Source organism: Neodiprion fabricii, chromosome 4 (assembly GCF_021155785.1).
Source record: "Neodiprion fabricii isolate iyNeoFabr1 chromosome 4, iyNeoFabr1.1, whole genome shotgun sequence".
Classification (NCBI taxonomy): Eukaryota; Metazoa; Arthropoda; class Insecta; order Hymenoptera; family Diprionidae; genus Neodiprion; species Neodiprion fabricii.
In genome coordinates, this window is record NC_060242.1 from 357,901 (window position 1) to 369,648 (window position 11,748).

At 38.9% G+C, this 11,748-nt stretch overlaps 2 protein-coding genes and 1 long non-coding RNA gene across 3 annotated transcripts; 1 reads left to right on the top strand and 2 right to left on the bottom strand.

Moving 5' to 3' along the window:
• Positions 1 to 1,784: 1,784 nt before the first annotated feature.
• Positions 1,785 to 3,735, bottom strand: LOC124179385 (putative transferase CAF17 homolog, mitochondrial). The gene is made up of 2 exons (XM_046563694.1): positions 2,152 to 3,735; positions 1,785 to 1,926 (listed from the first exon to the last, which is right to left on the bottom strand). The coding sequence occupies exon 1, from the start codon at positions 3,285 to 3,287 to the stop codon at positions 2,187 to 2,189; it is 1,101 nt and encodes a 366-aa protein (XP_046419650.1). The 5' UTR covers positions 3,288 to 3,735; the 3' UTR covers positions 1,785 to 1,926; positions 2,152 to 2,186.
• Positions 3,736 to 4,717: 982 nt separating this feature from the next.
• On the top strand, positions 4,718 to 5,078 carry LOC124179391. Its single transcript, XR_006870022.1, has 2 exons — positions 4,718 to 4,840; positions 5,030 to 5,078. It is a non-coding gene; the product is annotated as an uncharacterized LOC124179391 (long non-coding RNA).
• Positions 5,079 to 5,369: 291 nt separating this feature from the next.
• On the bottom strand, positions 5,370 to 8,957 carry LOC124179384 (acyl-CoA Delta(11) desaturase-like). The gene is made up of 5 exons (XM_046563693.1): positions 8,609 to 8,957; positions 7,545 to 7,675; positions 7,217 to 7,422; positions 6,475 to 6,660; positions 5,370 to 6,383 (listed from the first exon to the last, which is right to left on the bottom strand). The coding sequence occupies exons 1-5, from the start codon at positions 8,850 to 8,852 to the stop codon at positions 6,035 to 6,037; spliced, it is 1,116 nt and encodes a 371-aa protein (XP_046419649.1). The 5' UTR covers positions 8,853 to 8,957; the 3' UTR covers positions 5,370 to 6,034.
• Between the last annotated feature and the right edge of the window lie 2,791 nt (positions 8,958 to 11,748).

Sequence of the window (11,748 nt, forward strand, 5' to 3'; positions counted from 1 at the left end):
ATTGACTTATTATTCACTTTATAGAATATATTTTTTTAGACTACAGTATTGAAATCTGCCTTCAACGGAACAAAATACCAGTATTTATTTAAAGCGAATTTGAATGAAAATTCATAACTCGATTGCCAACAATATAGCTATTGAAGATATTGCAGGCATTGTGCAAGTATGCAGTTATGGTTGAAGTTTAACTGCACAAACTTAGGGTAACACATTAGGATTTACGGAACTGAAACTAGTAATGCGAATCGCGAATAGATATAGAAAAAAAAAAAAAATTTCTACAAGGTTAAAAAATAAAACTATTATTGATTATAAATAAGACATTTGTCAGTTTCTGTACGACCGTATAAATCGAATATTGTGACAGAATGATGTTGTGGTTTTGAGGAGTAAAAAATTATCAACAAAGTCTTTGGGCAAAACGTACATAATGGTTTGAAAAGTATTGAATATACAGATATTTCGTTACACAATTCATTTGCACCAACTTACCACGAGTTTAAACGACCGGCTGGTTTACCACCTCTGCCTAGGTTTGGCCAGACAGCATTGGATGGGCCCAAAAAAAATCTAGACACCATATATACTGTAATTACTAATACGTTGCACACTCCGTTTGGTAGCAGTGCTCGAAAGAAAGAAGTTTTAAGACTAAAACGACTTCGGTAAAAAAAAAAAAAATCATTGATTACTATCAGCAGCAGCTTTCGAAAAACAACAAAGAGCGAACGTTATCTTACTTTAGAAAAGTCACGAACGGAAAAATTATGAAAACAAAAGCTCTGCTGGGATTAGACAATGATAGAAATAGACCCGGGTTATAAATGAGGCATTTTTTAGTGCGTGTACGCCGATATAAATAAAATATTGTACTTGAAATCCACAAACACTCTTTTGCTATATGTAGTTTCGCTAGCTAACTTGTATTTCTTCCTAAATTATCTACCGTTTTATCAGATCTTTACCAAAATATGGCAGGCTTCAGGTGTAAAGGAAAGCCACTGGATTCAGGAATTTGACAGAGTCCAGAATTATAAGAGCTGCTGAGAAAGCAGACGCTAGAAAACAACGGCGATCCTTTGCTGTCCTTCTCTTTTGTCTTCACTTCTTGCCACTGCGTACTCTGACTATTACAACTCTTATGCCTCTAGATGTGGCATATTCGAATGGTCAAGACATTCTGTAATGAACTGCCGTTTACGCTCACAGGATGTAGCTGTCACGGTAAAAGAATCCGATATAGAACGAATAGGGAAAAAATCAGACTTTGCTTTTCACATTTATATTCAAGTAACGGTCTTCTTGAAATTCAATGAATATGACTCATTTTCCGGCTAGCCGAATCACAAATGTATCACTCATCGCGTAGGATTTGATCTCATATTTGAATTTTAGGGAACATAGTTTTCTCCCAATACTTGAATCGTTTTATTATCTTATCAGTCGTCAATGTGTGTTGTACATTTACATGATAGTAATGAAAATAAATCAAAGATTGTCATCGATCAGTTAACATCCTTCTTTTTCAATGCTTTTATTTTGGCATGTAACTGAACGGGCAAACTGGACATTTTTTGTTGGGCGCAAGCCTGGCAGAATCTTTTGATAAAAAATAAACTACAGCCTAGACAAACTGGTTTTGTACAAACTCCACAGTCAGAACCTAGCACTAGGATTTCCCCCCTGTTGGGTAGGCTAAATGGATCCTTCATAATGTAGCATTCTTCCAAGTAAGTCACAGTCCTTGCAAACGGTGGCTTAGAGCCCTTGTAATCGTAACGTTCCGCTAATCCGCAAAAGCTACACTCAAACGTTTTGCCATGATCTTTTTCTATCTTCGTACTTTCCGGCTCCATGTTTACTCGCTTATGAGTTTCAGAAAACTCGGAATATTCCGCAGATGTGGTAGCTACTGGCTCCATCCTAGAAATCAATTATTCATTTGGTTAATAAATAGATTTATTTGTCAGAAGACAATTTTTTCTATAACAATAACGAGATAAAGAATAAATAAGAGGATGTATAACAACAACACAAAGAATGAACCTAAATCTATCGTATCAGTCTTTGCAGCCGGCATCGCCTATACAAAATAATCTCTCATCTATATTACTAATTGATTTTAGAAAATAGTAATATTGTCTATACAATATTATCCATTGGAGGCCCTTCTACCCTCATTTTCAATCGCTCTTTCCGATCGATGCACTTTCTTTGGGAGCTTCCTGCGGCCACCAGACAGGTTTTAAAACCTTTCCCTTGAGTCCAGATATTCTGAGAGACTGAGCAGTTAGTGCTTCGGCGATACGGACAAGTCCAAGTCCGTTCTCATTGACATGTCCCCTCAATTTACCAATTGATTTCTCACTCTCATCTGTAATGCTCTGGTCGTACTGTATGGGCTCAGATGGGGAACTTTCAAGGGTAATGGGCATCAGTCGTTTTCTGACCACCCCTGTGTGGTATGTCCTTGCCGTCAATTCCTGGCCAATGTAGCAGCCCTTGTGAAAACTGACGCCGTGTAAATAATCGCAGTTTGATTCCAGAGGTAGCGCCTTGCCAGGCGGCAGGTCGTCGCAGCCCTCGCCAATTCCCAGCTTGTAAATGAGGGATCGGTAGCCAGTAGACACCTCCTTACTCTCCACGGTGTCTGGATCGATGCGAGCGACGATGTCTCCGGTTTGTGTCCCAAGGTCGGATAAAATGCGGAAACCAAGACCCGAGAACCTTGGGTCTGGGTATATCCTGATGTTTTCTATGACTTTACTCGAACTGGTATCAACGATATCAACCAGGGAATCACATGGGAATATCTGTCCTTCGAGCTTAATTTTCTTCGTTATGTTGGCGCCAGCGTTCCACGACTCAGTCGATGCTTTGTGAGGATCGAATAATGCCCAGACCTTCATCTCGTTGCTCAGATCATTAATGTCTATCTTTCGCCTCACTCTGTAGAGCTTGAGGTGTTTTTGTACGGACATCAAAGCCCGACTGTCGCACTCCAGCAGATAGACTCCTGTCTCATGCGTTCGGTAGAGTATCGCGTCGTACATCACTCTGCCCTTCGTATTTAGGAACATTGTGTACATGCTCGCTTTCCCCTCGTCCAAGTGCCTCATGTCGTTAGTTATCAGACCTTGCAAAAACGAGGACGATTCTGTGCCAGAAACTCTGAGGAGGCTCCTCTTGCTCAGTTGTTCTATCACTTTGCTAGTTGGATTCGTCGAGTTGCTTCTCGTCATGTTGGCGGCTAGTCGAAGTCGCGATGGCCTCAGTTTAAACATATTTCTATTACGAATTGGCTTTTTACTATCTTTTCCTATCAAATTTCGAACCCTCCCGACTTGATTCCGGCGAATGTGATGAGAAGTAGAGGTTAAGTTAGGTTAGGAATTTTCGGATTATCGTGCGGATAGAATGCAAGTATATCAACGATACGTGAAATCAGCTTACGTTATATTGTTTTTCATTCGCGCGGATAGTTTTCGAGAATTTTACAAACAATTTACGGTCTCACTAGAAATGGGCGGGGGGGGATGGGGGACTCGCATTTAGAGGTTATAATATCCACTATCTGCGTTGGTCGGATCGTCACATCGGGAATTCGCAATTTAGGTAATCGATAATCTGCCGATTGTCAGCTGCCCAGAGAGTGATGTCGCTGATCTCGTAGCGCCCTCTGACACAAAATAGGTATTTGGAACTAAGTTTCGAGATGGCTAGTCGACGAATCGACTGATAATTATTCTGCCGTAGATGATAGCACGGAAGCAGTGGATAATGGCGTAGAGTTACTGCCGTATTTGTGACTAAAATTGGCCAGTCAGTTAAAAATTAGTCGATGCATTGATTAGGTACATCGTATTTTTTTTGTAACGGTCCACACGAAACCAAAATTTCGTAAATTTCAGCATGTAGTCTTAATAGTTGAAAAGTTTTGTTGCATAATTTATAGTTTCGTCTAAAATATTTTTCAATTTTAGGTGAATATCTTCATTTGTCTTTTACTTATTATAACAAATAGGTACTTAGTAAGTAAGACAATGATGTCGATTGATATTATCAAACGATTAAAAAAAAAAAAAAAAATGTATTATACTTGATTAATCCGGAAAAAATAATCGATTCAAACGAAAATCGATTGTTATTGATAATTCTTAGTCGTGACAGGGTCAGCGAATTTCTTCCTGGAGATCGATACAGTGATCATTTATTTCGTTATCTCGTATTACCAGGTAACGAATTTTATTGCATCATTCGGCATTACTGATTGTTTTGAAATTTTTAGTAAATGTAAACCGTCGATTGTTGTTTAATTATCATACATATTAAGTTTCTAAATAAGTATATGGTAAATGTTGAATGCTGTTTAAATCGATTTGAAAAGTTACCTCGCTAGAAAATTTTTTTTTACCCGATTACAGAAACAAATTGTAACTACGTTGATCGGCGTTTGTGATTATTTGAATTGAAAGACTCTGTAAATCAATCTGGGAAGAAATCATTCGCTAGCGAAACTGATGAATTGATTACAGAAAATCAACCGGTGTAAAAGGGATCCGAATGATTTCCCACTTGATTATGTAATCAGTAACGTTTTTCGAGACTCGACGTAATAAGTAACGCTCTAAAATTGCATGTACTTAAACACTCAGTATATGGATGTTGAACACGAAATATTAACAAAATGTTGTGGTCTTTTACCTGATTACAGAATTAAACTGCAGCTGAACTGATTGAGGTTAGCGAATATCTGAATGTTACTTTAATAATATTCGTTGGTCAACCAAATTCCGAAGCTGAACAGGTCATAATGCTGTGGCAGGATAAAACACAGGTATACACATGAAATTATTCTTGATTATACTAACACGCTACTTTTGTTATCAGAAATTTGTCTTTCAGTTGAACTTTTTTGTTATTCGATCCTTGATTATATTTTGTAAAAACTATCCTAAATTTTCAATGGTTCATGTGTCGGTTTGGAAAATGGAATACTGATAACATGTTGTTATCTCTTACCCAGTTATAGGGTCAGTACTATCGACTGCATTTATAATAGTTATGCTATGAAAGAAATAACCCGACTCAATCGACCTCTGAGGACGAAGTGAAAACTTGACCAACCACTACAGTGAATAAACGTGGAAGGTACGTAACCGATATGATTTTTAATTGCGTTGTCGCTTTTGGCCGTAAACGATTTTAGAATCTCGACTGATGTTGAATGCTGATCACTGATTTTATACTTTCCTCACTGATCGTACGCACTCTTATTCGATACTAACTTGTGCTCATTTTGATAGCCTTGTTACATAATTCATTTCTATAATTTATTTATTATTAAATCAAAAACCACGGCAACATCATGGAAAAATAATTTATTTGCTTCCAACAATGGGCTGATGATGAGTGAATAGGAGGCGAGCCATTAAATTCATTCTACAATCGAAGAGGATGGGTGATCTGAGGTGAATAGTCATAAAATTTTGAAAACGGACTTATTTTTATTGGTCAAGTATTGACGAATTGTAGTTTTTCGTGATACAATTTTTGCTTCTCACGTACATGAAACTAAAAATAATGATTCGGTATTGTATGAGGGGTATGGAGACGTGATAAATTCGTATTTCCCCATCTTATTCCGAGTGTATCCCGCTAAATACATGTATCGATGTTTCACAATAGCAAATGATGAGACTTAATATTACGAAGGCACACACTGTGAGAAAAGCGCAATTCGTTTGGTAGATACGGTTGAAACTACACATTTTTCACCATTTTACTTGAAACGTTAGGTAAGCCTTCATTTACCGCGATCACGATTAATAATACACGTACAAAAGTATCATACACGGGACACGTAACAGCAATAACAGGAAAAACATTACATCTATGCTACTTCGTTATCTATCAGGTCCATATGATTAAATGATATAGGTATCTACGTTACATTCGCTCATTGGTAAACAGCTCAACAGTTATTGTTGGTGTGGTCTCGTCTCGCAGAAATGAAAGTCGCGGTGAACTTTCATGAAAATCTGACCGAGGAACCGTTTGATGATCTGAGCGACAGCCTGAGACGAGAGCCAAGTTCGGAAATGTGCCTGAATAACCAGTACTGCTGGTGTTGCACAGGAACGGTGGACTTCTTGCCGATTCTATGAACTATTTTGTCTATAAGTTCGGGCGAGGGTTGTCGCAGGTCGTATGCCCATCCGATCTGGGCAAACGCGTCAATGAACATCGTTGCCGCGTTGAAGTTTATGTAGGGCAACTCGGAGGCCTTGTAGTCCCAAGGGAACGTGTGGTGATAATTGTGCGATCCTTCGCCACCCGTCAGCACCGAAACCAACATATTCTCAGCCGGGTTTATCAGTCTGGGTACAAAAAGATAAAAAATCACAATTATACTTGCAATTAAACTCAACGTAAAGTAGAAAGACAGAAAAAAAAACCGTTCATACCGACCTGTTGTAAGGTCGATCGCCCCAAAGATGTGCGAAACTGTTTATGCTCCAGAGGCAGTGTGCGCCCAGGACGTAGCGTATGAAAACCTGAGTCAGCACAGCATGCATTACAGTTTCACCCCAATATATTACCGGGATTATCGTCGGTAATGTGAAGCAGAATATGATGTTTAGAATGGTACCGTATCTGAATTAAGAATTAGGAAATAGTACATTATGCGACCAAGGAATAAAGTCAAAGATTATTTCCGTAAATTTGTTTACTGGTAACACTACCGTAAAAACAATAGAAAGGCGCTATTTTGTTTAATTTTTTTTTTTACGGAAGAAACGCTAATAAGATAATAATATTTAAGGATGTCATTAGGCATACATTTAAGATTACATTTAAGTATAATACAGAAGATTGCTATCAAAAAATATTTGAAAATGGCGATACTGGAGCCATTCTCGCGGTACATGTTGAATTCTGCAAATGGCGGATATTTGAATTAGGAAAAAAAATAGAAAAAAGGATTTTTTTTCTGGATTTTCGCGTGCAAGAAAAAAAAAATGCGCGTGTTTCAGGTTTTTACAGTGACGTTACCCCTCAAGAGGGAATAATGTGCTACTTTCGTCCCGCTTTTTAGGTAAAAAAAAGTCAACATTATATGGCTGAGTCGGGAATAAATAAGTTCTCACTTCTTGCCAATTATAATCGTAATGCGAAAAATCGAAATTAGACGGAAAAGTGGGCGTCGTACTTTCTCTGGAACATGGCGACTCCGTCGTTCCTTACGTCGGTCATGTCGACCTCTCTCCCTCGGCGAAGACACTCCGGGTGACGATGGACGCAGAGCCAGCCCATGTGGGAGAACCAGAAGCCCCGCTTAGCGTTGTGGGGATCTGCGTCCGTCTCAACGTACTTGTGGTGGACTCTGTGGTCCCTTGCCCAGTCGTAGATCGTGTACTGTGAAGTTCGTTAATGCGCGGATTTTGAAAAACGAACTATTGTTCGATGGAAAATTTTTAACGAGTTTTTATTTTGCTCTCTCTCAAATTTCACGGTACTTTGATCAGGGGTACGCTTACCAATCCGAGAACGGAGTAGAGGAACATCAGCAGTATTCGCAACGGGAGATTTGCCTTGTACGAGCGGTGAGACCAGAGCCGATGTGCTCCTGCCGTTGTTCCAACGAATGCTCCACAACCGACGATGAATACTGCGGCATTAACGAAATAAAATAGCCATTGTTGCCGAAGTTGTGAGAAATCATTAGTTTTCAAGGGAATTATTGGTTCATGTTAGATTCCGCGTTGAGAAACTTGTCTGATTCCAATTGATAGAGTTCCGAACCTTCGAAAAGTCTGCTTATTCAAATGTCAAGTACATTTTTCCGTTACAGTCAGTCCTACGAAAAGTTCAAATTTCTGAAATAAAATTCAATCGTCTGGTGCTAGGGCATTAGCTTAATATGTATGTAAAATTATGACGCGCTGTAAACGCGAGAAAATTTGTTGTTACGAAGGTGATCGTACAAAATAGTCATAATTTGATGCATCGTAAATTATTCGAACTTATGAGAGATATTTAGTTCGATAGAAAATATGAATTTTCTCTTGTGCAAGCAAATCTTCTTTCAGACGTCCACCTTAGGTGATCGGCTATAATTGGAGGTGTAACACAAATCAACCATCGAAACCTAAGGTTGTAAAAAATGCTTTTCATTGAAGATTATGACACGTATTTAACGTTCATCGCAGTGTTCTCGAATAGTGAAATCAACGGATTATACCGACGAGGTTGCAGTTCGTAGCATTATTAAAGCGATGCATTTTCAGCAGAACGGATTATTTTGCAACATTAGCATTGTCTGAGATTAAGCAAAACATAGTAAAGTCAGCTCATATTTTGCAAAATAAAGTCATTAAAAAATGTTCCGAACATGATGTGAGATTACAATTTTTCTCACCGCGTTTCGGTACGTTGACGTTACGAATTTCAACCTCATTTAAATTGTTCGTAAAAAGTTTTTATTTAATATAAATTTAGCAATCAACGAAGGGACCACCTTGAATGCCGACTTTACGTATTAGATTCAGGAATATCAGCTTGAAGCAGTTCAATAAATTAGGCTAGATTTCGTATAACTCACTCCAAGCAACGGTCATCGGTTTAATGGGTATCGAATGTAGTCCGAAGGCGTACATCGTCAGGGATCCTACCAATCCGACGTTGAGTATTACCATGGGAATAAACTGACTCCATTTGATATTATTCCAAATGTAATTCCACGTCCAGTGTTCGGCAATTTTCTCTCTGTATGCCTCCTCGCATAGTTTCTCGACCGTTGTTTCATCACGTGCAGCTGCACCAGCGTCCGCGAGTGTGACGGACATCTCGAAAACTGCGGTATATTAAAACGGGATACCGCCTCTCGGAGCACCTGAGACCGTCGAAACTATTCAACTAGCCAAAATCACTGCTATCACTGGAACAGTGATGAAGAGCCGACTCGTATTTATAATTGGCAAAGGTAGGCTAAGATTCTGTCGTGGGAGAGACCCAGAGGTTAAATTAAATCTAGCTACCTCCAAAATTCGAGTCGAGTTGTATCTGCATTCCAGATTTCGGAGCTATAATGAAAACATAATATGCACATACATTTCAGCAAATCGTTATGCTATGAGATAATCCTTGATCGATACGTGATGAATTATGCCGATCATTCGTATCGAAATGTCGATGTTGTAAGGTATGATATTAGTGATGGATCTGTCCAACAGATAACGAAGTTGTAGACTCGAATACGGTTGTACGCCGAGGTTGTAGAGTTTGGACAGTTCTTTGAGTAGACATATTTACGTCTTGTGGGTATTTTGATCTACGAATTCTTAATTTCCAGATAAACGTTCACTCAAATAGTGGATCGACAAGCTTACGTAACGACAGATTCTGTTTATTATCCTATCGTTTTCGTAATTCTTGGCTTCAAAAATAATTCTCGCGCCCAATCAACCCGTACTGATTGTACTTCAGTACAGTTTTATAACGATTACACAGGGTAAATTTGACAGCAGTCAACTTTGAGCGATTACTGAGGCAGGATGATGCGTTATATTGCCGTGAAATAATTTAGAGACGTAATTTGAATATTGAAAAATATGCTCTCAGTGATTAATTGTAAAATTTTGATTTGATAGTCTGAAGAAAAATTTTTTCGACAAAACACGGATCTTCACTTAGAAATTCATAACTTCTTCAATTTTTCATATTTCTTGGCAAAATTTCAAGACGGTACTTGTGCGGCATCGCACATTCGTGCAAAAAAAAAAAAAATAGTTTGGTACGGTGTGTTTTAAAACGTGTATTTGTTTCAAACGCCGACCTTGGTGATTCAGGGCTTGAAATAATAAAATAATTCAATGCCATCTCAAAAATTTATTGGCTCATTTTACTACTGATCATGTCACCTGCATCCCCATCTACCTCGATAAGATCCTCCGTCATGAGGCGTGAACGAAGATAATACGACATCTGAACAATCGATAAATAACAATCAGCGATGAAAGAAAACGTTTTTAGAAAATTAGGTCGATCGTGCGACATAACTTATTACGGGTTAAAATCGATCATTCGTTCTTTCAGTGATAATATAATTTTTAGAGATTCCGTTCATTTCCTAAGTTACGAACGTCGTGGACCAGAAAGAAAATTCACTGTATCGACAGCATGCAAGTGACCTTTAACAAAGTACTATCGATCTAAGCGACATAAATTATGATAGAAATACTGGCGAACGATGTTAATTTAACCATTGGAAATTATAATACCTGCCAAGCGTCCGCGACAGATACTTGATTTGATTTCTATGTTTTGGCGGACAGGAAAGGACAGAACTACGTTAATGCCACTAGAAGGTCACGTTCCAATGAATTATTGATAGGAATTCAAAAAAATTAATTAGGAATTTGAAACTTTTTATTGTATAAATGTCTACTAGTTTACTCTGTATAAAAGTACTTGTGTCATGAATATTTATTATATATCTATAGTATCGCAGACTCTGCATACAGTATGAAAGGAAAAGGCATGCGTGTTGTTAGATGCTGATTACACAAGGGATCGGATTTTAGATTTATTTCCCAGTACTGTCAATGCGAAAATAATTAAATTTCCGCTCCTCGTCCAAGAATGAGAATGGAACGGGAAAATGAATTTATCGACCCTTGTGATCAAGTGCTTCATTATAAAACCCGCAGGAAAATCTTAAGTATTTCCAAATATGGTTGTTTGCGAAATTAATCAGTAAGTTTTGTAAATTTGAGATTTGCAAACGATGCTCCGCACAAATTTTTGAAGCATCTAATAATATTAAGGGGTTGCCCTGGTTGGTTTCGACGCTGAATTATATATCTCCAAATATCAAAGTCCACGTACCTCAAACGCGAAGAGGGGCTTAACAACCTCATTCTATACGCAGTTCTGAACATAAACACTGCGATACATTTTCATTTGACGCAGAAATAAAGAAAATGTCGCGAATTCTGTGAATTCGCAAGGGTAAAGTACATATACCAAGTACATATTTTCGAGGTTTCGTATTTATCCGACTATCTCCCGCTAAGCAGTTTCATTTTTCGACGCTGCAGCAGTCCGTACGATAGGTTGGCAGGAATTACAAGCAACAATTAATCGATCGTAGTTCTTAATCGGAAGGTTCGTTGGTAGAAACACCGTATTGCAAATCTTGTAATAATTATTTTTCATATTATACACCGTTTATAGTTGTACGAAATTTTGACACGGTTCTCTGCTTTCCCGATTACTCAGGTACGGAATTCAAGAATAGCGCCACGGCGTGGGTAACCAAACGTCAAGTTACCGCGTGCGGTAAGGTAGGACTCGATCTTACAATCAGATGCGTCCCGCAGCGCCACGAGGTGGGCGACCAATGAACAGGAACGAAAACGGGATGCGGAGCTAACGGAAGTCGGTCGTGGATGTTGGCCGAAGCGGCTGAAGGGGGGGACCGGGACGGACAAGCACGGATGGCTCTGTACGGCGTAGACCGCTGAGCCGTCCGGAGTATTCTGGTTTGTCGTCGAGTCGCGTAACGGTCGCTCGAGTGGGAGATAAGAAAACTTTTGTCGATAAGCCGAGGAAAAAGGCTGAAGATATATAGTAAAGTAGATCCGGTGTGTCGGTGTCGAGTTAAGATCGCGCGTTCCAAGGCGGATAGAATTTTCGTCCTTCCGAAGGCAAATAAAATAAAACCGCGCGCAAAGGTATTGC

What these genes read in the sequence shown, in the direction of transcription:
- LOC124179385 (XM_046563694.1), bottom strand. Translation starts at nt 3,287, where the DNA reads ATGTTTAAACTGAGGCCATCGCGACTTCGACTAGCCGCCAACATGACG.
- LOC124179384 (XM_046563693.1), bottom strand. Translation starts at nt 8,852, where the DNA reads ATGTCCGTCACACTCGCGGACGCTGGTGCAGCTGCACGTGATGAAACA. An exon ending in ACCGATGACCGTTGCTTGGA is followed by an intron (nt 7,676 to 8,608) that starts GTGAGTTATACG and finishes TTAATGCCGCAG; the next exon opens with TATTCATCGTCGGTTGTGGA. An exon ending in GTCGCCATGTTCCAGAGAAA is followed by an intron (nt 6,661 to 7,216) that starts GTACGACGCCCA and finishes TTCTTAATTCAG; the next exon opens with ATACGGTACCATTCTAAACA.